The following is a 26710-nucleotide window of genomic DNA, read 5'->3' on the forward strand; positions in this document are numbered from 1 at the left end:
TTATTGTTGTCAATGTTGTTTACAAGAGTAGGGTTACACTGAAGCAGAGCTCTTCTCAGACAAAGGACAGAAGTGTCCTCTCAGTGTGACAATTCCATAGGAAAGGGGGTGAATTTATAAAACCAATAAAACAAATATTAGTGAAAATAATAATGCTGATATCTGCAGCTGTTTTAATAAATCCAAAATGAACTTTAAAAGGCTGTTTCCTCTGTGTGTGTGTGTGTGTGTTTGTGTGTGTGACGTACACAGGTGAGATGCCCTTTGCTGTCAAAGCTGAGCGTCTCACCATGAAGTTAAAATAATCTTAAGTGAAATGATATCAAGCGGACCAAATGATTGAATTAATTAGTATGGCTCTCCCCCTTGCTGCATAGAAAGATTTTGCCCATAATGTGGTGCTAATTACGAGCAAGCCTGAGTGAGCAGTAGCTACAAACAACGTTGTCCTAAGGAGCCCTTTTTAGATGGCCAAGAAGCAGTTGGCAGGTTTCCTGTTAAATTGGTTCCTGCAGAGCAGATCGTCTTTATGAACATTGCCTTCTGTGTGTTACAGGCCTGTTAAAAGAAGCTGCTAGGTCCAGACAATGTCTGGTTTGAAGCATAATGCACGGTGACACCCAGTGTTCTAGCTGTTTTTGCTTTGTGCCCAGCCTTTTTGCAGTTTATTTTTTAAAATTACACATATCAGTGCCACTATGAGACTTTCATTCTGCCAGTGCAGCATTGTTATTTCTTCTGCGTGTTTTACAAAGCTTCTCCAGCTTATAATTTAATGCTGGGTTCATCATTTCAGAACTTTTGCTGCAGTGTAGATTGTGGTTTATGTGGGGACGATTTTCCCCATATGCAACTGATTTCCATGAGATGCTCATGAATAAAGTTTTGGTATCTACCTCAGAGCATAAATTCTCAGGAAATAATAATAATGATTATAGCTATATGAACCCTTTTCTTTATTTTTTTTCCTTTACCATTTAAACAAAGCGTTTGCAGAGTAATTTAGCAATGTTTTGTACATATTAATGATTTTAGAAGTCATAAAAGTTGTAGCAGGAAGGTAGAGCATAACTCTTATTTATCTAGTCAGAAGGCAAGCTACATAATAAATGAAAATAACTTTTTAATGAAAGCAATACTGTGCAAGTAAAATGTTGCTACTCTTTCCCTCTTTTCAATAGGTAGAGAAGAGACCAAAATACTATGGGCGAGAGTAAGTAATGAGCTGTTGTACATTCATTGCCTTGAGCTAAGAGTACTCATTAAGTACAGTGAAAACACCAAAACCATGCCCAATGGCTACTGTGCTTTTTCTTTGTGTGCTCATAAAATATCTTAATTTGTCTTCCAGGATTCAGAGGCTGTATACAGAGAGAAGATGGTTCTGTAATTCACTTGTGTTTTCAACACAGGCAGTCTTATTCGATCATGAATAGGTCACAGAATGAAATGTTGACATGTACATCCTCAGTACTCAAGTCAGATTTTTGTGCATTTCTGATGACAAGCTACTCATTTTGTACTTGAAGTAAATTGCTTTTATTTTACACGTTTTCTGCTTTCATCAGAATTCATAACAGTACAATAAAATGTGTGAGTTTTTTAAAGAAAGAAAGAAAAAGCCCCAAACCAAAATTACAATAAAGCTTTCTTTTTTATTCCCTTTGAGACTGGATAGAGCAATTTATAGCCAATTTGTTTTCATGCTTCCCAAATACAGTGGCATCAGAAAGAAGGTATTAAAGGCAAGCGGGGGTATCCCTGGATCAGCAGATTTCTGTCTTAGTGCAAACAAGCAACACATAAGAAAATAATTAATGTATTTTTTAAGATGCCTTTTATTCAATTTGGAAACTTTGTACAATTATTTTCTTCCTTCCCTCTGACTATACAGCCCAGTAGCCTCTTAATCTGTCCTGCTTGTGCAACTATATAAGCCATTGATGTTTAGTGGGTGCATCCATTCTCAAAAACCCTTGAGCAAGGTGATACCAGATTATACATGATTTGTGAATGTTGTCCTATTCGTGAGAGATCAAAATGGGTTCTGCTGAAGGCATACATAGCTGAATTCTTTGAGTTAAGATATAATGCCAGTATCAACTGAACATCAGTTTATAACATCAGTAAACTTAACCTGAAAAGCTTCTTCTTATTTTATAGTAGTACTGCTGGCACAAATAAGAGCTTGCCTGTTGTCAGTTCTCATCTTATAAAGGACAGACAACCACGTGTGTTAGAAGACAGCCTGTCAAAGAGAAAATCACAGTAGTGATGTTGTTTGGGTGTCCCTTTAGAGCTGGAGTTTGATTGGCGGTTGTTCTGGCTGGGGGTTCTGGGAGTCTTAAAAAAAACGTAATTATCTTAGCTGTCCTCACTACCCAATACCCTGTGTTCACTGGGTATTCACTGGGGCCCACAACGCTTTCAGTTAGAGATCAGTTTTGATTCCTGTTGTTCATTTGTGCCATTTCTTACAGCTTATGGTATTGCTCTTTTGCGCCATGTCCCAGAGGAAATGTGGATCCTTCTAAAATGGACTGTCTCAATGGGGAAACTGTCAACATCCACTGGGTGTATTTGTGTAGCTTTGGACATTCATAGACTTAATCTGGAATTGTCACATTTTACAATGTGGATGTTGACATGTGTTACAGATGGCACTTGCTGCATTGACATTTGCCATGGTGATGTTCCCTGTGATATACGTAGTGAGAAAACCATACTGTAGCAGTAGTGGCATGGTGTTTTTTAACACATAAAATCTATTGACATGGACAGAAAGCAAAACTAATTGCGGATTTTGAGAAGAAAGAATTGTAAATGCTCTTGGGACAAATATATGCAAATTATGTTAATTAATACAGAGAGTATTAATAAAATCTAGCACTGTGTCAGACTGGCTTGTTGAGAAACGTGCAGTAGTAAAGTTGGATGAGGAGCTAATATGGGACACACACTTAATTGTGTGTCCGTGTATGTGTGTGTACACACACACACACACACTTGATAACTGAGATCTACCAATCATCAAGCCAACCATATGCTAAGTAGAAAATTAACATAATTCTAATCAGGACTGACTTTAGTTTCCTTCGAGTCTTTGAAAATAAAGAGTGCTTTTTATTTTAAAGTGTAAAAAGCAGAGAGGGTTTTTTCCCCCCTGGTGTATGCTTCTTTTGAAACAACTATTTTATTAGATCGGTAAACATGGACTTTGTTTTTCAGATTTCATGGGATGATATCAAGAGAAGAAGCAGATCAATTATTGAGTGTTGCGGAGGGAAGTTATCTTATCCGTGAAAGCCAGCGGCAACCTGGAACCTACACATTGGCTTTAAGGTTAGTAATTAATATTTAATTTCTAGACTGTTCAAATATTTATGAATATACTTGGGGTGGTATTAGAATTAGCTGTTTTCTAATTTTATTCATGGGCTTTCCAGAATTAGTCAAAGTTTAGCGTGTGTATGTGTATGTGGCTTCATTCTTGTAACTATTTAAACAGGCATTTGAAATACTAGGGCAGTGTAAATACTGGCCAGTATTTGGGATGGCTTTAGATCTGTCCCTTGTTTTGCATATTGTTATGTCTTTTCTTTCTTCTGTTGCCCTCTCTGTTGTATCTCTCGCACCGTTGGCTTGGAGAATTGGGGGAGAGGTCTCACCAAATCATTTTGGTATTGAGCCCCCCCTGCTAGGAGGGCCCCCCCTCTGCTCCCTTACAATGTCATTGCTAGAATATAAGCTCTTGGGGGACAGAACCCTCCCTGTCCCAATATTCTGTAAGGCATGAAAAGTTTACTGATGGTGTCGTGCAGATGGTTACAGAATTAGTGCTGACATTTGACCATAGGGGGTGGGTTAAAATGAGAAAAGTAAAGATTAGCTTGCTCGCTTTATCTGAATCATAGCTCCAGGGAGATATGCAAGCCTTTCAGTTGCTTTTGGTTCAACCCTGTACTTTAAAAGAGTTTATCCTTCTTGTGGTCTGTGAAGCAAGGTATCCTAAGCTGGTACCTTTCAACAATACCTTTGATGCTGTAGTACCCTACTCCTACTCACTCCAAGCAGACATCAGATGGCATGGAAGAGCTCCCCATTAAGACCTGCTGGGCTTGGGAGTGGGCAGCATTTGTACTAGGGCTTTGATTTCATCCAGCTACAGTTTAGACATGAAAGAAGTCAATACAGGTGAGAATTTGTGTTGCCTGTATCGAGTTAGTGGAAAGCTATATAAAGTTTTACTAAGCACGAACTAATAATATATGACAGATCTTTTCTAGTAATCCTATCTTTGCAACTGGTCAAATTTTCCATGAGTTGAAGTTAGAAATCACATCTTCCATCAGTGTTTTTAAAATGCTGCCATGCTGATTATTTTGCTAAGAAGAACTGGAAAAAAATCTTTCCTAAGTTATCTTAAGCCAGTGGCTAGTTTGTAAGCTGTATGCTTCTGGCTGAAATTCTTGTATTGCAGATAGATATCCTTTGTCATGGATTTTTTGCCTTGAAACTTGCTGTTTATTAAAATTGACAAGCATCCTTATCATTAATTGAACTGCCCTCTTAAATCATCCGTCTAAAACTGTTGGAATTGCCATAATCCAGTAATGCGATCTGCTGTACAGAAAAAGAAAGTTTTGTATATGCACTTTTATCCTTGACACAGTGCCGTCTCAGCATCATGTCATTGTTGGCAACAGGTTGGATATGTAATCAGCACTTTTGACTTGATTGCTAACTGGAGCACTTATCTAACCTCACTTGATCCCCTTCCTTCCACCATGCATTCGGTATATATAAACTGATGGCCAAGCTGTTACACTCAATAGCTGAAATCCTGTCGTACAGTTCTGCCAGGGATAAGTGCTGATGATGTCATCGCCCAGCAATGTTAATCTTTATTTTAGTTTAATGTAAAACTTCATTCCCTGTCTCCTACCATCTGGTTCTGAGGCTCAGTAGGGATCCTGTTGGCTTGGGGAAAACTTTTGAGAGCCTCAGGATGGAGAGGGGAGCCTGTAGTATCAGAAAATCATGACCAGATCATTACCTTCGGTTCTAATCTGGCAGCAGGACCACTGACAAAAAGTTTCTAATATTAAAGTATCTCCTTTCTTCATGCTGGAAGAGTTGCAAGAAAATTACTGAAGCAGAGATGCACCAGTAGCAAGGATTGTGTCTTTCTTTTGTTACGCACTGCATCATTTACTGACTTGTGATGACCACAGTACCAGCAGGACTGCCACTCACTTAGACACAGGCATCTCTGTGCTGCAGAAAGCTGGCCGAGTGCCCTCCTGTGAGCTTTAGGAGAATGTGGAGCACTATCAGAGGATAGAAGAGCGTGTCTCACAGGTTTCTGGCAGAATGTAGAGATGAGCTACGGGGAACGGACAAGAGGGTAAATAGCAGCTAGAATGGGGGAGAAGCAGTAGAAACGGTGGAGCCATAGAAATGATGGTGCTTGTAATAACTTTGCCCAGGGAGAGGTGTAGGAGTTGAGACACCAATATGATAGCTGGGGAATGGACTGCTTTTGGGAATATTGCTTGGAGAAGTGGTTAGGAAGATAGGTGGCAGCTGTAGAGGTGATGTGAGTGCTTGCAGAAGGTTTGGGAACCTCCGTCAGTCTGTTGGAAACTGCCAAGGATTGCACAGACCCAAAGGTTGTCCACTGACCATCTTTGCCCTTGAAGATCTCCTGCACTTGCCATAACAACAGGTCAGGAGCAGCAGAAACTAGGATCTATGTCAATCTTAAGAAAATATGACTATCTTTGTCTAAGGGGTTTTATAGACTTTAAGAAGAATGTATTAAATTGGGGAAGGGCAGGTAGAAGAATTGTTGCCCATATTCCACGTAATGTAGTAATGTGGTGTGACAAAAATGTGAACATACATGTGAGTCATTGTCGTTGGGTTTTGATTGTCATAAAAAAATCACGGCATAACTAACTGATCCTCTTTATTTACTTGGTAAAACTAATCAGAGGTAGTTTAAGACGACATCCATGCTAGTTAATTCTCTGAAGAACAACACATGTTTACCAACTTTTTGGAAGAATTTCACTAGACATCAGGTGTGTTGAGTGTAGAATCTGGCGTCTGTATCCATCCTTAGTGTATTTGGGAGTTTCCAGTTATAATTTTGGAATATTTGCCCCTCTTACAAATTCTGAAATTATGTCTAGTCCACAAGTCCTTTAGATTAGTTTTTGCTTCTTTCCTGTCTGAAAAACTAATGTGAGAGACAGGACAACTAGGAATCCCAACATATACTCTCTCTTCTTTCTCCTGTACATTGCTATAACATGTAGGGTGCATTCAAACCCTATTATGCAGTATTTCATGCATGCATAGCACTCCTTAGCCTTTCCCTCCTATCCATGGCCAATGCACAACACCAGCCTGAGTTCAAAATTGTGCAGTCCTGTGGAGTAGCACTGTATGAGACATGATGCGTTATTTTTGCAAAGAGAAATCAGTAAAACAAAACCATATGGGTGCAAAAGTGCTTCACACACATAAATAGACTAACCTGGGTCCTGTCTCAAATGTTTTATTTTGTTGGTTGTCTTTTCAAGGTTTCAGAAAAGAGATGCTCTTCTAAAAAAAGAAAGAAAGAAACCACCCAGTCTGACACTGATATTATTTGAACAACTTAGTTCGAGCCTTGAATTGGGGGTGAGGTTCAGGCACCAGCTGATTTTAGATTTGAGTTTAGTTCCAGGTAAAGGTAAAGGTTCCCCTTTACAATTTTTTGTCCAGTCGTGTCCGACTCTAGGGGGCGGCGCTCATCCCGCTCTTCAAGCGATAGAGCCAGGGTTTGTCCGAGGACAATCTTTCCGTGGTCACATGGCCAGTGTGATTTAGACACGGAACGCTGTTTACCTTCCCACCGAGATGGTACCTATTTATCTACTCGCATTTGCATGCTTTCGAACCGCTAGGTTGGCGGGAGCTGGGACAAGCAACGGGCGCTCACTCCGTCGCGTGGATTCGATCTTACGACTGCTTGGTCTTCTGACCCTGCAGCACAGGCTTCTGCAATCCCTGTACAAAAAGCTTCTTAGATTTGGTTTATCTCTTTGGTTTATCCACCTTATGTATCAAAGATAAATGATGGCATTAATGTTGTCTTCCCCATGACTTTGTTAACAAGTCAGAGATAAAGATTGATTTGTCCCACAAGTCAATTGAACTCAAGCTGCCCTAAAGCAAGGTTCAGTTATCAAACTGGTGGAAGAAGATGTGGTCAAGCTTGACATATAAACATTAAAATTATGTAAATGATTTTAGGATGAATGATTGCTGGCTATGTTTCACTCAAAAGACATTCTAGATATTGATGTGTATTTGTGTGTGTTATTCTGAAATGGTATGTGGCAAGTAGAGAACAATATAGGGAGTGAGGGACTGTTGTGATGTGCTCTTGTGAATAAATAGTTTGAATCTCTGAACCTGCAAAGTAGTGTTCTCTACCCAGGGCTTCATCAGCTGTGGAATATAAACTGGGACGACTACTTTTCTTTCCATATTCTGTAATCCACCATGCATACTGTTGTTCTGTTCCACTTGCAGCAGTTCTTTCTTGGAGGGCTAATGCTGAAATAAATCAAGCCCTTAATACTGACATGATAGAGAATTGATTTTAACCCTGCATTCCTCAGTGCTTATCAGATTTCTCTGAGTCCAGATGCTTTGGAAGTTGCCTTCAAGGGTCACATGTGGTTATCAGCAGTGACGTCAAGTACTGGCTATGGACATGCTTGAGTGTACGTGCAGACACATAGCCTTCTTCGTGCTCTCTTCTCAGTCGCATAAGCACTTGCATGAACCAGTGTTCACACCTGTTCATGGATATGCTCCTCCTACCCATCTCAGTATGCAATGATGCGGACGTTTGAACTAGGGGTGGATAGAATTTGTTGTTGTTGTTCACATTTTGATAGGTTTTCAGAATTCACAAATTACATCACCTTATCAACAAAGGTCTGTTACATACAGCACTGATGTTACCTGTCTGTCATGGGTTTGGAGGGAAAGTTCCATCCTATGGGGAGTGGAAGGCGGGACATCAGGAGGAGGGGCTGTACTGTATATATATGTGAAGCTGAAGGAGAAGCTGAAGAGAAGAAGCTGGTGTGGGAGTCTGTGTGTCAGACAGGGTACTACTGTGTGTCAGTCAGTACCTACCTGATAGGTTCAGGTGTCTTTATGGGTAGCCAGAACTGATAGGTTCAGGGTCTGTGCTTTATTTAAAAGGTGTTCTGTGTGAACCAAACTGGTGTATGTATGATTGAGACTAAGCCACGTTACTGTATCTTATTCACTTGATCATTTTATTTTCCCTGTGTGTTATTTAAATAAACCTTATTCCTTTATTTGTTAAAAATCCATCCCTGGTCTGTGTGACTTCTTATAGGGAATGGTTGGTGGCAGCTTAGTGAAACTGTGGCATATCCCAGTAGGTCTGGGGTTGTCACATTGATTGGTGTCCAGCGTGTGGGATACGACTGGTCCAGTTGTCCAGTGGTCCAGCAAAGCCTTGGCAAGTGTGCCCAGAGCAAGGGGGGTCTAGTCAGGGAAAATCTGAGAGCGCGTAGGTAATCTTCTAGGCTTACCTCACGGGGAGGTACGCTAGTGGAAGAACGTGCCACCTCAGATTGGGGACTAGATTAGGGAGCTCTGAGGCAACCTGTTTTGGCGGGAAAAAGCTGAGGCAAAGCTGAGTGAAATAGCAGTGATCTAGCTTGTCTGCTGAGAGGCCTAGCAGAGGGGGGTGGACTCTGGCTGGCAACAGTTGCAAGTTAGTGCTGAAAGAACAGCAGCAATCTATAGAAGGCTGGTTCTGAGGCAAAAGAGAAAAAAAAAGTGGTCGCTTTATTTTGAGGCTTGACTTTTGAAAGCAGCCTGTTCTGGGGGGGGGGGGATTATGCCCTTGACTCGAAGCCAAATGGCAGAAATGGGTGAAGTGAAAGACCCACAGGTGGACCAAGGTTCTGAGGAGGAATTTGGCTCAGTGCAGGAGGACAGCACGGGAGAGCAGAACCCAGAACTCAAAAAAATGCTCATAGCCCAACAGCATGAACTGAGGGTGAGGGAAATGGAGGAAAGGGAGAAACAGAGACAATTCGAATTAGAGAGAGAAAGAATGCAGGAAAGGGAGAGGCAAAGACAATTTGAAATGGAATTGGAGAGAGAGAAAATGGCGTTTGAGTTAAGAAAATTGGAACTGATGAATCAGAACAATAATAACAATAGAGATTCTGAGGGGGGCCAATTGTCTAAAACTGACCTGAAGAAATTCCCTGTGTACCACAAGGGAGATTGCCCAGAGGTGTTCTTTTCCCTAGTGGAAAGGGCGTTTGTGGACTTCTCAGTAAGGGAAACTGAGAAGATGACCATTATGCGATCTTTAATCAGTGGCAGCCTGGCAGAAGTCTATGCAGAGATGCCAGAGGAACTGTTAAAAGATTTCGCAGAGTTTAAAAAACTGGTGTTTGCCAGACATGGGATAAATGCGGAACAGCTGAGGCAAAGATTCAGGTCACTCACCAAGAAACCAGAGCAGACTTTTACCCAAGTGGGGGCCCAACTGGTGAGGCTGCTAGAGAAATGGCTATCTCAGGAGGGGACAGAGACCTTTCAGCAGCTCAAAGACCTGATAGCGCTGGAACAGTTTTATTCAGTCCTGCATGGGGAACTGAAGTTCCAGGTGAGGGAAAGGAAACCGAAATCTGTGGCAGAAGCGGCCGAGATCGCAGATTTTATTTCCCAAATAAGAAAGCCCTTAGGTGAGGGGAAATCGATAGGTAAACCTAAAGAAACCTACAGCAAGTACTCTCAGGGACCAGAGAGAAACCAGCAAGGGGGAGGGGCCCATGGTGAAGGGAAGCCATCAGACATGAAACCACAAAGACCTCAGATTTTGGAGGGAAAACCAAAAACAGATGAGAAAGACTCCAAGTACAGCAGAAAATGTTATTTCTGTCAAGGAAAGGGCCATCTAATCTCAGAGTGTGAGAAATTAAAGCAGCTAAAAGGAAATGTGCCTCATGATTTGAGTGGAACCAAGCCAAAAGCTGTGTTCTGTGTCCAGAAAGAGCAAAGCTCCTTGTCACTGAGGGAGCCTGTTGCCATGGCTACTCAATCTGGAACAGTTACATCTGCTGATCAGGCTGAGGAAAATGGTCCTCTTGTGGAGGTCAAGCGCTGCTTACTAGTGAGAACAGATTCTCAGTTGTTTGAAACCGCAGGGATGGACGTAGGAATACTTGACCATCAGTATAGGGGGCTGAGGGATACTTGTTCCCAGGTGACCCTGTGCCATCCAGATATTATTCCTAGGGAGTATATAATCCCAAATGAGAGCATAAAGGTGGCAGGGATTGAGGGACAGGTGATCTCGCTGCCAGTAGCTGAGGTCCCTGTGAACTTTCAAGGCTGGAGGAGAGTTTGGCGGCTAGCGATTTAATCAACTCTGCCAGCAGCCGTGCTCGTGGGAAATGACCTGGCTGAACATGTGAAACGGGTGCTAGTGATTACACGTTCACAAGCTACCACGGGGACAGTTCAGGGGGGTACTGATGAGCCCGAGACGGAAGCAGGTGGGGGGAGTTCAGAAGGTGTGGTGGAAAACTTAACCACAGACAGCAAATTTGGCCAAGAGCAAAAGGCAGACGCCACTCTCCAAAAGTGTTTTGAACAGGTGACAGACGCTCAGCTAACACCTGAAACCCCAGTGAGATTTCGAGAGAAAAAGGGAATTTTATATAGAGAGACCCTGAGGAATATCTCAAAAGGGGGAGATGGGATCAGAAGTCAGCTAGTGGTACCTGAAAAGTATCGCCCCATGATCTTACAAAGGGGGCACTCTGACATGTTTGCTGCGCACTTAGGGGTGAACAAAACACAACAGAGAACTACACAGAATTTTTACTGGCCTGAAATAGGGAAGCAGATCAAGGAGTTCTGTAAACAATGTGATGTGTGTCAGAGGCAGGGGAATAACCGTGACAGGACCAAAGCAAAATTGTGCCCTTTGCCTGTGATTGACACTCCGTTCAAATGCATAGGGGTGGATATTGTGGGACCGTTGCCCAAGGCCACAAAGAGGGGGAACCGGTTCATTCTCACCATTGTGGACCATGCCACGAGGTACCCTGAAGCCATTCCCTTGACTAACATTGAAACTAACACAGTGGCAGATGCCTTGGTGGGGTATATGTCCAGGATGGGATTTGCCTCAGAAATAATCACAGATTTGGGCGCATCGTTCACATCGAAGCTCATGAAACGGTTATGGCAAATCTGTGGAATTAAACACAAGGAAACCACTGCCTATCACCCTGAAAGTAATGGGTTAACGGAGAAGTTCAATGGGACTTTGATGCGCATGATTAGGGCTTACTTGGCAGAGAATCCAAACAATTGGGACCAGAAGCTGCAATCCCTTTTGTTTGCTTATCGATCAGTGCCACAAGCCAGTACCGGGTTCAGTCCGTTTGAACTCTTGTTTGGGAGAAGGGTGAAAGGGCCCCTTGATTTAATCAAACAAAATTGGGAGCAGATCACCCAGGATGACCCACAAGATGTGGTGACATATATAGACTCTTTAATAAATGACGTAAAGAGAAACCTAGAGCTAGCAGCAGAGACCCTGCAAGCTCAAAAGGTCAGAAAGAAAGCTTGGGATGACCAGGAAGGCAGGGAGAGGCACTTTAACCCAGGGGAGGAAGTGCTTTGGCCTAGGCCCTGCAAAGAGAACAAACTGCAGCTGGGTAGCCCAGACATAAAATACTTGGGTCACATAGTAGGGGGAGGAGTGATAAAACCCCTAGAGGCCAAGATAGAAGCAGTTCGTGATTGGCCTAGACCCAACACCAAGAAAAAAGTCAAATCATTTCTTGGGTTGGTGGGCTACTACAGAAAGTTCATCCCGAGGTTTAGCGAGATAGCGACTCCGCTGACCGATCTGACGAGGAAGAAGACTGATGACCGCATCCCGTGGACCAGCGACTGTGAGGAGGCGTTCCAGAGGTTGAAGGAGGCCCTCATCAACTATCCAGTGCTGCGTGCTCCAGACTTCGACCAGGAGTTCATCATCTACACCGATGCGTCTAACAGCGGGGTAAGAGCAGTTCTTTGCCAGGAGGATGAAAATGGTGACCAGCATCCAGTGTCCTACCTGAGTAGGAAACTCCAGAAAGGTGAGAGACATTTGGCAACCGTGGAAAAGGAGTGCCTGGCCATAGTCTACGCGATCCAGAAGGCCAAGCCTTACATCTGGGGAAGACATTTTATTCTGTGCACTGACCATTCACCACTGCAATGGTTAAAGACAATGAAAACCCACAATAGTAAACTTATGAGGTGGGCTTTAAACCTGCAAGACTATGACTTTGAAGTGAAAGTGGTCAGAGGGTCAGTGAACTGTGTTGCTGACGCCTTGTCAAGAAGACCCGAAGAATGAAGACGGCGAAGAAACATGGACTATGTATATATTTTGGTGACCAAAGGTTAAATGTACTTGTTTATTAAACATGCTTGGTTTGTATGAATAAAGGTAACTTGATGTATTGTAAATGGTAAATGTTTAAATGCCTAATTGATATGTTTATCCTAGAGTAAGTATAAGTAAGTATGGTATTGTATGTTAATGTATAACTGTTTTTGTATGTTTTGGATCCAGGTTGTTTTTTGGAGAAAAGCACTTTAGCTTTCCCCCTACAAAACAACTTATAAAGAGGGGAGGTGTTATATACAGCACTGATGTTACCTGTCTGTCATGGGTTTGGAGGGAAAGTTCCATCCTATGGGGAGTGGAAGGCGGGACATCAGGAGGAGGGGCTGTACTGTATATATATGTGAAGCTGAAGGAGAAGCTGAAGAGAAGAAGCTGGTGTGGGAGTCTGTGTGTCAGTCAGTACCTACCTGATAGGTTCAGGTGTCTTTATGGGTAGCCAGAACTGATAGGTTCAGGGTCTGTGCTTTATTTAAAAGGTGTTCTGTGTGAACCAAACTGGTGTATGTATGATTGAGACTAAGCCACGTTACTGTATCTTATTCACTTGATCATTTTATTTTCCCTGTGTGTTATTTAAATAAACCTTATTCCTTTATTTGTTAAAAATCCATCCCTGGTCTGTGTGACTTCTTATAGGGAATGGTTGGTGGCAGCTTAGGGAAACTGTGGCATATCCCAGTAGGTCTGGGGTTGTCACAAGGTCCACATAGTCAAAGCTATGGTTTTTCCAATAGCAATGTATGGAAGTGAGAGCTGGACCATAAAGAAGGCTGACTGCTGAAGAATTGATGCTTTTGAATTGTGGTGCTGGAGGAGACTCTTGAGAGTCCCCTGGACTGCAAAGAGAACAAACCTATGCATTCTGAAGGAAATCAACCCTGAGTGCTCACTGGAAGGACAGATCCTGACGCTGAGGCTCCAGTACTTTGGCCATCTGATGAGAAGAGAAGACTCCCTGGAAAAGACCCTGATATTGGGAAAGTGTGAAGGCAGGAGGTGAAGGGGACAACAGAGGACGAGATAGCTAGACAGTGTAATCAAAGCTACCAACATGAATTTGACTAAACTCTGGGAGGCAGTGGAAGACAGGAGGGCCTGGCGTGCTCTGGTCCATGGGGTCACGAAGAGTCGGACACGACTTAACGACTAAACAAGACTTCTTTGTACTTTAAAAATGTCACTTTAAAAAGAGTGTTCTCAGAGCTGAGTGACAGCTCATTTTCAGAAGTGTTCCCCTAAAAAATGAACTTTGAAGAAGGAACATACTTAATAACAACAACAACAACAATAATAATGATAATAATAATAATGATAATGATAATGATAATAAAATAAAAAAATTCCTGATGATTCCTGTGGGAATATCAGGTAGAGAAGGTGTCAGAAAAAGAGGAAGTCAGGATTTTGTGGTATTTCACACCATCAGAGCTATAAAATACAGCTATATTAGGAAGAACATACATACTGTGCTGTTAACAGCTACTGTACTTCGGTTTTTGGTTAAAACTTGTATCTGTTATATAATATCAGTCAGTGTTTTTATAGTTTTGATTGACTGTGCCTGGTGTTTTTGAATAATAATAATAATAATAGGAGGAGGAGGAGAACGGCAGAGCTGGAAAGGAGCCCTGTGGATCATGGAGTTCAACCCCTGTATCGAACTCTCAAACTCTCGCTCCGCAATCAGAGACCTAAACCCCAGAGCTATCCTGATTGGGTGGGCATAGCATAGGAATGGGAGAAGCCATTCAGGATTTTCTCAATAAGAAAATCTCCACTTGCCTATCATCTTGCAACAGTTCTAGTATAACAAGGTTTGATTCATTTGAGGCCTTTAAAGGTTTCTTTAGCGATTTGCAAATTATTAAGCTGCCTTTGGTGTGATTTATATTTCATAGGCATCAGTTTGTTTCCTAGAAGTCAGATACTTGGAAGGTTATAGAGTGGCTGGCCAATTTTTGCTGCCAGAACCTGCCACAGGCAGCACCAATTCCCAGAAAATCAATCTGGAAGTGCCTGCAAGCCCACTTCTGTTTTTGTAAACACTAGCAGACAAATAAACCCTGGCTTGGGTGGGTGGGGAGGGGAGAGGAATGAAACCAGGCTTGGATGAAGATAGATAGAGCTGCAGTTTGTTTTAAAGAACCATCTCTGCTCCTGGTTGGTTAACACAGGAAGCATATTACTGTATTGTTCATTTCTGAACCCATGTTTTCTGCTCCAGTACTAAGGAAAGAAATCAGTGTGTTTGGAGATTTCTGGCTATTCATTTAACTGTGCGAAACCTGAGTTGTGACACTATACTGTATCTGAACGGTGACAGTATATCACTGAGTGTGTTTTTTTCTGACTGGAAATATTGGTTGTGCCTTTGGAATATTGATTCCTGGTGGTATTTCGCAGAGAATCATTTTAAACCTTAATAAATCAGCTTTGCAGATATCCTTGGATTTGGACAGAGGGGCATCTTTAGATTTGTCCCTTTGGGGACGATAAACACACTCAAAATGAATGGATTAGATACGTGCTTCATGCAGTCCCTCATTGTATAGCTAACAGATAGTTCCATAAAATCAATCAATCAATATTACATTTTTGAAGTTTAGGTGGCGTTCCAAAGCATCTCAGATTTCTTTGCGGCTTCCATTCAGTGAAGGTGGATTTGGTTCTCTTGATCTCCGTTTATATCATCAGGCATATTTGCTAACCTGTGCTCACTATTGGAATTATTCTCCAGCAGTGAACTATTCATCCTGGGTCCTGCTGTTACTTAATAGATAGGTTTTAGGGATGAATGGAACAAAGAAATGCATCATGCCCAGGTGTTGTTGGACTGGAGCTCCCAGAAACCTTGGCTCACACAGCTGGTGGTGAAGGCTTCTGGGAATTTACAATCCGAGAACATCTAGATTACCCAAGGTTGTGAACCACTGGCTTAACCCATGGAATGCAGCATTAGCCTGTATACCTGAGGTATCTATGGATCTTAAGCTACGATTTCTCCAACAAAAAAAAATGTGTTTAGAAAATGTTGGACACCACAATGTCTTTTTAGGAAAGGTCTCAGCAAATCATCTAAGTGATGGCACTGTGTTTCTCCTGACACATTTCTCAGTCATATGCTGTGGTCATGTCTAGTCATAGGGTAATTTTGAGGAGAAGTTATTACCCATCTTGATTTTGTATTGGACCAACCTTTGATTTGTGTTGATGTTTATGCTCTCTAAAATTATTTACCTGCTTCTTGAAAATGAACCACCAGCCAGTGTGACTGGATTCTCAATGCCCTTACTATTACAAAAATACCTATTCTACAACACTGGATAGATGTCCACCCATTATAATTCAGTTGGTAGAAAACGTTACAGCATTATCAACATGTGAACACATGGCATACAGTGGGGTCTTGATTTAAGAACGGCTTGAGTTAAGAACATTTTGACTTAAGAACCGCTCTCATAGGAAAATATTGACTTGACTTAAGTACTTAGATTTGAGTTAAGAACAGAAAAAAAACCACGTGGGAGGCAGGGAAAGTGCAAAATGTGAACTTTCAGTTAACTGTTGGCCAGTGAAAAGGGTGCCTGTCTGCTTCCTCACTCCTCCCAGCGTTTACAGAGTGGAGTGGGAGACAGTCTTCGGACTGCCTGGTACTGTACTGCCTGGACTATTTTCCCTGCCTTCCCTGAACCTTTCTTGACCTAAGAAAAAAAGAAACAAAATATCCCCCGCTAGTGGTCGAAGGCGGAATAGCAGCTTCCCATTAGTTTCTATGGACAGAAAAGAGCAGATACGGATCAAATGGTTTTCAATGCATTCCTATGGGAAATGCAGATTTGACTTGAGAACTTTTTGACTTGAGAACCGCCTTCCAATACGGATTAAGTTCTCAAGTCAAGACCCCACTGTATGGACATTTACATTTGAATGTATTTTTGCATATTTGGAAGTCGGTTATTGAAGCTTGTGTGTAGATACTTTTTCTTTCTTCCTTTCCCCCCTTCTCTCCTCTCCCGCCCTTTCCCCCTTTTTCTTTTGGAAAACATCAGCATTGTATTGCTCATCCCATTGTATTCCCCTTTCACTGGCTGTGTTTCTTTGTTATTAAAGTATAGCCGAGAAAGAATGTTTTCGAAAAGGGAAATATGATCCTGGTTGGGCTAAACAAATCAGTATGGGAAATGGATGGCCTTCCAGATGTTCCAGCCTTCATCATACCCCACCATTGGTTAAAAAGGGTAGATCTAACAGGAGCTGCAGTTCAAGAACAGGTGGAAGACCACATGTTCCCCACCTTTCAGCAGTACTAGTCTTGTCTGTAAGTTGTCTAGGAGTAGCTTAGCTTTGTCAGATACTGCTGAAACTGTAGAATTCCTTGCATCGGATGTTTAATGTTATGAAAGCAGCCTGGAGGACTCTCTTGCTTTTGTTAATTTTTTTCTTTTTGTTGCATGCCCTAGTTGAATTATAAATATTTTGATCTTTGAGCATCACTGTATCCTGCAGCTGGAATTTTCAACCTCTCTAATGTGTCTTTCCTTCCCGATAGGAAGGAAACAGCAGGCGTCTGCTTTCTTTCAACTTCAGTTGAGTATTTCACCGCCTCCACCTCTTCACTGTCGGTTTCACTCTCCAAATCTTGTGTCCATTAATCATTGCATTTAAGTTTACTTGTTTGCTGCAAGTCTCTCTTGTCCTTTTGCTATGGCTGAAAAGAAAAATTAAACAAGATCTGCTCCATTTTAAGTTTGCCTGTTTCTGAGGAACAAGAGTGGGAGAGGACTGTTGACTTTATGTCTGCTTTTTTGGCCTGCCAGGGGAGACAGAAGACTGGACTAAATAAACTTTTGATCTGCTCCAGCAGAGAATCTAGACAGCAACTGGGGTAACATTTGAATTCTTGTGGTCTCTTAGGTTAACAACTTGACTCATCAGCGTACCTGAAGTCTAGAGCATATAGATAATGGGAAGAATTGTTCACACATTTACTTCATAAGAAAACAGATCTGAAGTGTTTGTAGTTTTTTGTGCCTGAGGGTATAAGGTGATACGTTGCACATGACACTGCCCTGAAATGATGTTTCAAAAGCTTCAGTTCATGGTGGGGATGAAGCAAATTTATTCCGGCAGCCCCTGGAGTACTCATATGTGCTTTTGTGGCCCTCAAGCACAATTGCCTGGTGTACAACTGATATTTTTATTGTTGCCTTTATGGGTGTGTGTTGGACTGTCTGTTTTCATGATATTGGCTTTTTAAGGTAACTAACATTGAGCCTTATGATGAAGAAGCAGATTAAATTTATTTATTTATTTATTTATTTATTTATTTATTTATTTATTTATTTATTTATTTATTTATTTATTTATTTATTTATTTATTTAATATCCCGCCTATCTAGTCGATTAAGACCACTCTAGGCGGCTTACAACAAAATATAACAATATAATTAAAAACAGTTTATATAAAGGAAAAATCTTTGGGCAAGATTGGAGAGAGACTAGGAAGAGGAAGGAGAGGGGAAATCGGAAATTAGTGATTCGCTGAGGGGAAGGCCTGCCGAAACATCAGTGTTTTTAGTTGATTTTTAAAAATACCCAGCGAGGGAGCAGCACGAATATCAGGGGGTAGGTTATTCCAGAGGCGAGGAGCCACCGCCAAGAAGGCCCGATTTCTTATCTTTTCTTTCTGGGCCTCCCTCAGTGTTAGGCTCCTCAGCCTCACCTCCTGGCTCGCACGAGTGACACGGGTAGATCTTGGTGGAAGTAGGCGTTCCGCCAAGTATCGAGGCCCTAAACCGTTTAGGGCTTTATACGTAAGCATCAGCACTTTGAAGTCGATGCGGAATCGGATGGGCAGCCAATGCAACGCGGCCAGAGTGGGTGAAATGTGTTGGTATTTTTTCACACCACTGAGGAGTCTGGCCGCAGCATTCTGTACCACCTGAAGTTTCCGCAGCAGCCTCAAAGGCAGCCCCACGTAGAGCGCATTACAGTAGTCTAATCTTGAGATTACGAGCGCATGCACCAAGGTGGTGAGGGCCCCAACATCGAGAGAGGACCACAGCTGGGCTATCCGCCTAAGATGGTAGAAGGCGGTTTGGACCACGGATGCCACCTGGGATTCCATAGTGAGCGCCGGGTCCAGATGGATCCCCAAACTGCGGACCCCATTCTTGGTAGGGAGGGTCACCCCCCTGAAGGAGAGGGAGTTTCCCAAGCCCCCCACTGTGGGGACACCCACCCTTAGTACCTCTGTCTTGTCCAGGTTCAGCCTCAGCCCGTTCTCCTGCATCCATTTCAGTACGGTCCCCAGGCAGCGCTGAAGGGACAGAACGGCATCTCCTGCGGTGGGTGGAAAGGAGATGTAGAGCTGAGCATCATCAGCGTACTGATGACACCAAGCTCCACACCCCCGGATGACCCCTCCCAGCGGCCTCATATAGATGTTGAACAGCATTGGGGAGATAATCTACCCCTGTGGAACCCCACAATTGAGACTCCACGGGGCCAAGACAGTCTCCCCAAGCTGTACTCTCTGGGGGCAGTTCTCCAAGAAGGAACGGAGCCAAGCCAAGGCGAGGCCTCCGATTCCCAACTCAGAGAGCCTCCCCAGGAGGATACCGTGGTCAATGGTATCAAAGGCCGCTGAGATGTCGAGGAGGACCAACAGGGACACTTTCCCCCTGTCGGCCTCCCTCAATAGGTCATCACACAGGGCGACCAATGCCATTTCTGTACCATGGCACAGCCTGAAGCCCAACTGAAATGGATCCAGGGCATCTGTTTCGTCCAGGTGTGCCTGAAGCTGATTGGCCGCCACCCTCTCAACCACCTTGCTTAGGAAAGAAACATTGGTGACGGGCCTGTAATTGCCAATTTCGTCCGCCGCCAAACTAGATTTCTTCCTAATGGGTCTAATGAGTGTCTCCTTGAGGGCAGATGGAAATCTGCCCTCAAGGAAAGACCCATTAATTATTACAGTGGCCCATTCCGTTGTTGTAGGCCTGGCCGCTTTGATTAGCCAGGCTGGGCAAGGGTCAAGGGAGGAGGTGGTGGCACGGCAGCGATCAAGCGCCCTGGTCACAGAGTCAGGCGTGACAGGCTGAAAGGAATCAAAAATTACCGGGCAAGACGGAGCGCTGGACATCTCAGCTCGACTCACTGTGTTCAAAAAAGGCGACAGGTCCCGGCGGATGGCCTCCACTTTAGATTTTAAAAATGCTGCAAATTGGTCTGGTGAAAAACTAGGGGGAGGCCCATCATCCGGACCAATTCCGGATAGGTCGCGCACTATACGGAATAATTCCGCCTGCTGGTTGGACGCTTTGCTTATCCGGTTAGCGAAGTATGCTCGACTGGTAGCCTTTACCTTAGCCAGGTAAAGGTTAGTGGCGACCTTAACAGCTATCCAATTGTGATCTGTCGGGTCCTTTCTCCATTTGCGCTCTAGCCATCTCCTAATCTGCTTCCACGCCCTGAGGTCCTGGTTAAACCAGGGCGCCGGGCGGGCTCTGCGTTGGAGAGGGTGTTTAGGTGCGATCATGTCTACAGCCCTGGCTGCCGCGGCGAACCAGCTGTCAGTCTGAGCCTCGACAGGAGCGCCAGCCGGGTCAGCCGTAACACCTCTCATGGCATCCTGGAATCCAGTTGGATCCAGTAGCCTTCGAGGGCGGACCATAACAATAGGTCCCTGCTCCCTGCGAGGAGGAAGGGCCATGTTGAGGTTACATTTTATTAGGTGGTGATCCGACCATGACAGAGGAACCGACTCGAGGTCGGTCACCATCGGACCACTCTCGCTCCAATTGGAGGAAAAGACCAGGTCAAATGTGTGGCCGCCCACGTGGGTGGGGCCGATGACATGTTGGGACATGTTCAAGAAGGCCATGGTCTCCAAGAACTCAAGAGCTCTGCCCCCGCATGCACGTTGAAATCCCCCAAAACCAACAGCTTCGGGGAACCCAGTAGTGCTGTGGAGACAAAGTCCACCAGCTCTGGTAGGGAAATGGCTGGGTTGCGGGGAGCACGGTAGCCCAGCGAGATCCCAATACCGTCCCTGGCCCCAATCGACACGTGGAGGGCCTCCAGGCCCGGCTTTACCACCGAGGAGCACCTTGTAACCTCAAAGGTGGATTTATAAACAATGGCAACTCCCCCCCACCCCCGTCCTTCCAGTCTACCCTGGTGTTGGACAGCATAACCGGGCGGACAGATGAGTGCGAGGGGTGGACCCCCCTCTCCGCCCATCCATGTTTCGGTTATGCATACCAGGTCTGCATCCTCCTCCAGGATTAGGTCATGGATTACCTGGGCCTTATTGGATGCAGACTTGGCGTTCAGCAACACCAGGCGTAGAGTGGAAGGCCGGCTGGTCTGGCTGCCTCGATACTGAGGGTTGGATACAGTCTCAGAACAATGGACAGCCTTCAGACATCTGTCCATCATTCTTCTGACACGAGTAGGGACTGTGCCAACGCCATATCTTCCTCTACCCGTGATCACAAAAATATTTTGGGGTCCCTCGCTGGGAGGGCAGACCTTCCATTCCATATCAAAGAGGGGAAGGGAGGGAGGGATGAGGCTGCACTGTGCAGTCCTTCAGCTCTCCAGTACCAGAGCAGGCATCAGCTAGAGAAATGGCTCCCAACCTTGGGTAACCCAGGTGTTCTTGGACTGCAATGCCCAGAAGTCTTCACCACTACCTGTGATGCCCAGGGTTTCTGGGAGTTGCAGTCTAAGAATACCTGGGTTACCCAAGGAAGGGAAATATTGAGCTAGAGCTCAGTATCTAGGTACATAAGAATCAGGAGCACCTACAGAGGTGTTGACTCACCAAATCCCCACAGATTCAATGGGCCCAGTTTAGCTGTGACTTACTATTGAACAGGGTGGATTTGATTTTTAAGTCAACTTGATTTAAATCACAATTTAAATGTTTAAAAAAATCATATTTTTTACAATTTAAATTAAAAATGATTTTTTTATTTAAATTGTGGTTTAAATCAAGTTGATTTAGTTGGCCAACAATTGCAGAAGTCCAACAGAGCCCAAATGTAGGAAACCTCTGAAAGTGCTGTAAATGTAGAGGAGAAGATAATGGTTCATTGACTAGTATCATGTAGCTTTAACATACTATACAGTAATTTTAATTTACAGTAATACTATATTTTACATTTCATCTGAACTTATACTACCGTTCTGCTGCATTCAGAGGTATTGTTAGGCACCTTCACTGAAGTAAAGTCAGCTCTGGAGTTTGGTAACGCATTGCAAGTAATGACGTACTTACAACATGTTACTTTCCAAGACATTATTGGGTGAGTCATACCTAGACATTTGAAAGATCTGGGCTTGGGTCTTTCCCCCCTATTTTATGCAATTTTAAAAATTTACTTAAAGGAAATGTATTGGTAATGAAGACCATTTTTACTTGTGAAGTGATGCATTTCTTTTTTAAAAGCAATGCCAATGTATTAGCTTTTTCAATAACTTTTTCTGTGCTGTGCAACAACCATGTGTGAATAGTGAAGCCGTACCATCCCAGTGGTGGTGTCTCCCAGCTGAAAACAAAATCATGACCTGTGCCAAGGCGGTATTTCAATCAAGGGTGCTCACCAGTCTAGGGGAGCAATCCTGATAGCACACGTTTGCAGTCAGTAAGGGGTGGGTGTTGATCTTTGCTCTGTGACATGTAGTTCTCCATCCCATCTGTAACATGCTGGTGCCCAGGCATCAGAGTTAAACACCATAGAATCAAGGAGAATGTACTTCTCTGAGCTAGGAATATAAAATTTGGGAGCTTTAATATGATTCATTAAAAGATGAATACTTGCAGCTTCAGTTGTTGCCTATAGGAGAGAAAGAAAGAAACCTTAGTCATTAATATAAAATAAGAGTGTTGTCAGTTATTTCCCTGCATCAGAGAAGCAAATCTTATTAAAGGGGGTTGGGGGCCACTAGTCAAAGCCAATTCTTGCATATGTTTCTGCTAATATGAGTAAAAGTGTTGCCGAATACATTGTAATGTAAATCAGAAATACCTTGCAGCTAAAAAGAACAGGAAATTCCTAATTAATTCCAGAGGGTATTAAATCTGCTTTTAAAGTCAGCTAAATAGTAGAGGCTGCTTGATGCAAAGACCTGTACGAGAGGATGACAACAATAAGACATCATCCCCAGTGTCAGCTTTGTGGTTAGAAGCTTGTTTAATTAGGACAAAAATAAAAAAAGGGATGAGGAGGAATTGTGCCAGTGGTAGGCGTCGGAGTGCAGGAGCACTTTCTGTTCTTTTCTGATGCTAGGTGCTGCTGGACGCTGTTTAGCTTTTTCTTTCTGGACTGTTTACCTAGTTACCATGGTTTCCTTTGCTGCAAGTCTTATGGTTGTGCTTTCAGAAATGCAATAAAAAAAACAGGCACCAAAACATAAAGTGTGCACGCTAATTTGATTGGTAACTTTGTTTGAAAGCTGTGGAGAAATTTGAAATATATTTGAATATACAGTATGCCGTGAAGGTCAGAAGGGAAATTAAAGAGAGAAATTCTATAGAGCGGTCACATGGAGGGGAGGGTGATCTGCACCCATCTCCTTCCTTCCATGGCTCCATTGCTCTCCTACGTTTGGAGGTCATTGTGTCTGAAGGAAGGAAACTTCCACTGGCCCTGGGGGCTTTTGTCAACCAAGGCCCTGATTTTTCTGGATTGCCCATTCTCACGGGGAGCTGCTCCATGGATAGTGAAGGCTCTCCCTGTTCAGATTCACTGCCTTGATGTATAGGAGTGTGATGGAAGCTGCAGTGAAATGGAGGTGGGGTTGGAATGCTCCCTTCTACACATGAATAATCTGCACGCCTAGTAAAACCTAAATATGAATTGGGTAAAAGGAACAGAAGAGGGAAGGAGGGGAAGAGGGAGGGCAAGTACATGGTGGAGTGCTGAGAAACGTAGGACACAGCTACCTTGCTGAAGCTAAGCAGGTCTTAGTCTGGCAAGTGATAGGATGGGAGATCCCTCGTATCATCCTCCCTTGAGTTTTACGGTTGAAGAAATGTGTGTTTATGACTTGATGAAATGGTACTCAAATTGTCAACTAAAGTGGCTGCAGGCAGTGCTGGAGGGGGGATAGGGTGTTGTGTTTAATGGGCCCAAAGTAAGTGAATATGTTAAATAAATCACAACACGGTGTAGTATATCATGTGTTGTTGTTCATCTGAGGTGGTATTTGCAGATTTTCAGACCTGTTGGGAACAAGATGATTTTGATTATGTCCTGAAATATTGCAGAATGAGCCAGGCCTCTTGTGAACGGGTGCTTCGTAGCAAATCCAGCCTTTCTGATGTATAATGACTGAAATGATAAGGGGCAAGGTCGTCCACCTTGTCTGTGTAGATAGTATTTCCACTTTGCTGGCTGGAAAGCTTAATGAGCAGGAGCACCTGTCTGTTTGGGAGTTCGATTCCCCGCTGTGCCATGTAGGAAAAGAAGGAGCCCTGTGTAGCTCCTATAAAAAAGGAAAATGGTTGAGTCACTTCTGAGTACTTTGGGCCTAGGAAACTCTGGCAAGGGTTGCCATCAGTTAGAATCACCTTGTCAGCAGATAATTATGATTCATTTACCCTTCTTCTAGCTTGGGGAATGTGCTGTTCTCCAGGTGTTGTCAGATTGTAGCTCATATTAGCTTTTGTGCATAGTAGTGAGGACGATGGGAAGAGCAGTCTAACAACATGGAGTACAGATATTCCCTCACATTTCAATGATGTGAATAATGATATGGCTGTTATTTTGGCCTTTATTGCTAACAATCTTCTAGAATAAAAGAACAATGTATTACCTGATGTTTGGATCCTCTCCCAGACTGAGCCTCGTGGCACAGTGGTTAAACAGCTGTACTGCAGCTAAAACTGTGCTCGCGACCTGGGGTTCAAATCCCAGGTAGCCGGCTCAAGGTTGACTCAGCCTTCTATCCTTCCGAGGTCGGTAAAATGAGTACCCAGCTCGCTGGTGGGGCAATGTGTAGCCTGCGTAATTAAATTGTAAACCACCCAGAGAGTGCTTGAAGCACTGTGGGGCGGTGTATAAGCAGCACGCTTTTTTTGCTTTATCTCTTTTCCCTTCCAATATGGTTCTTGCTGTGTTCTTGTTCTCCTTAGCCTCACTGCTGCCTCCCACCACAATCTGTGATTTATCATCAGTTCTGTCTCCTTTTGGCCTGAATTCCTAGATTATCTTTGGCTGTTCTGTTAGCAACAGCCCTCCACCTGCTCCTGTACCTTCAGCAGTTTTGGAAAAATATTCAAAGACTGGGTAATGATATATTTTCATGCTGAGGAAATAATTCCTGCCGAGATTTTTCTTCCATGCAAAGCAGGGAATACTTCAGAGGAAGACAAGTCGCTTCCCCACTGTCAGTGCACCCGAGTCAACCTTAATAACAGTTTACAAGAGCTCACTGAAGCTCATGTATAGCTCAAGACTGCAGTTGTTAGGTAACTGGGGAGTGGCCGAATACATTGCGTCTGCATACTCTCCCCGTCCTCTGTATATATGAATGACATTATGCTGTTTTGCGAGTTGTGTTTAAACAACTGAAATGTTATCCATGTCGTTACTTAGCCTTTCACAGTTTTACAAATTGAGTTTGCAGTTTTGCATGTCCATGCTCACCTCTGCCACAGTTCAGGGGGCTGCAGAGGGAAGAGGTAGAGCACATTGTGTGTGTGTGTGGGGGGGGTTATGTCAGCAAAAGTAGCTCTGCGGCGGCTGGTACTTACTAAAGGTAACAGTCAGGCTTTAAGGTGTCCCGATCTATCTACATTGTTTGTGCTTGTCAAACATCATGTTACATACTTGCTTGCAATTATTTGTTTTTTACATCTCAGTGTCTTCCCGATTATCCCCCCAAATTCCAACCATCTTTCAAACCATTCATATACAGATTTTAGTATATAATATAACTACTATCGTAATATTACTCTCATATTATATAAAGTTCTCAGGATCTTCTAATAACATTCTTATTGAAAGTGGTTCCAGATCCATGACCCAGCTTTATATCTAGTTTAGTTTGCCTAAAATAAAAAATCACCATATTACATCTTTACCCTGATTCGGGCTCCCTTATTTCAATTTAGTTCTCCTTTTAATATATAGAATATACCCTTTTACAGATCCAGATGATAAATATAAATATGATTCCAATATTAAGGGGCCCTTCCTTGTTTTCCCTTTTTTCATCTTTCTAGGTAATTCCCTCTCTGATTCCTCTTTTTTCATTCCCTGCTGTATCTCTAAACATTCTGTCATCTTTCATGTCCTCTGACACCATTTTGTAGTTCTGATTTATGTCCACTGACTCCTTTTGTACTTGGTCTATCTTCAATGAGTCTTCCAGGCTTTTTTTGGTTAATTTTGCTGTTTCTTTCCCCTTGTCTTCCCCTAGTACTCTCCTCTGGTCCAAGACTGATGTTTCTCTTAGGTTAACTTTCTCAAGCTGCTGCTTGGTTTGGCATACATCATCTGTGATACTCCCATTTCCTTCCTTGTTTCCTGTTGCTTGTGGACTATAGTCCTTCTGATGTTGATTAGATAATTTTGCCTCTTGATAATGAGATCTCATGGTCGTTAATATTTTTTGAAGCATAGATTTTACTTCATTCCAAAATTGTCCTTGTTGTGCCATTCTGTTTCTGCTGCCTAGATGCTTATAAACAGATATTCCAAATTTCCAGAGTCATTTCATGAGTTCCGCTTTTGCTATGTAAAGCTGAACCAAATTCGACCCAAGGAACAGTTTTTGAAAAGTCAACTTTAGGGTTAATTCCCAGCCAGAAGCTCACGAGGAAATAAACAGTTTTTCAGACTTAAGCAACAACAGTATATCCAAGGTCACATCTTCTGGGAATCATTCCAAATGCTCTGGATAGTCAAAACAATGTCCGCACTTAATTTGCAGGAAGGTCTCTTAAGCTTATAACGCCAGGTTGTAAATATTCTTAAAGTATAATTTTAAAAAGTTACTTTCTTCAGCTATCCCTCTCACCAGATTTTCTGCCGCTTTAAAAAGTTACTGAGATAAGATAGTGTGACAACCCCAGACCTACTGGAGTATACCACCCTATAATTATGCTGCCACCAACCATTCCCTATAAGGAGTCACACAGACCAGGAATGGATTTTA

At 43.1% G+C, this 26710-nt stretch overlaps 1 protein-coding gene across 2 annotated transcripts in view; it reads left to right on the top strand.

Annotated features, from left to right (window-relative positions):
* Positions 1-26710, top strand: part of CHN1 (chimerin 1) — a 141795-nt gene that overhangs the window by 50361 nt on the left and 64724 nt on the right. For both annotated transcript variants that reach the window (XM_020805156.3, XM_078394068.1), the window contains exons 4-5: positions 1182-1213; positions 3229-3342. In XM_020805156.3, the coding sequence (XP_020660815.1) occupies positions 1182-1213; positions 3229-3342 (146 nt within the window). The remainder of the gene's footprint in view (positions 1-1181; positions 1214-3228; positions 3343-26710) is intronic.

Source organism: Pogona vitticeps, chromosome 1 (assembly GCF_051106095.1).
Source record: "Pogona vitticeps strain Pit_001003342236 chromosome 1, PviZW2.1, whole genome shotgun sequence".
Lineage (NCBI taxonomy): Eukaryota > Metazoa > Chordata > Lepidosauria > Squamata > Agamidae > Pogona > Pogona vitticeps.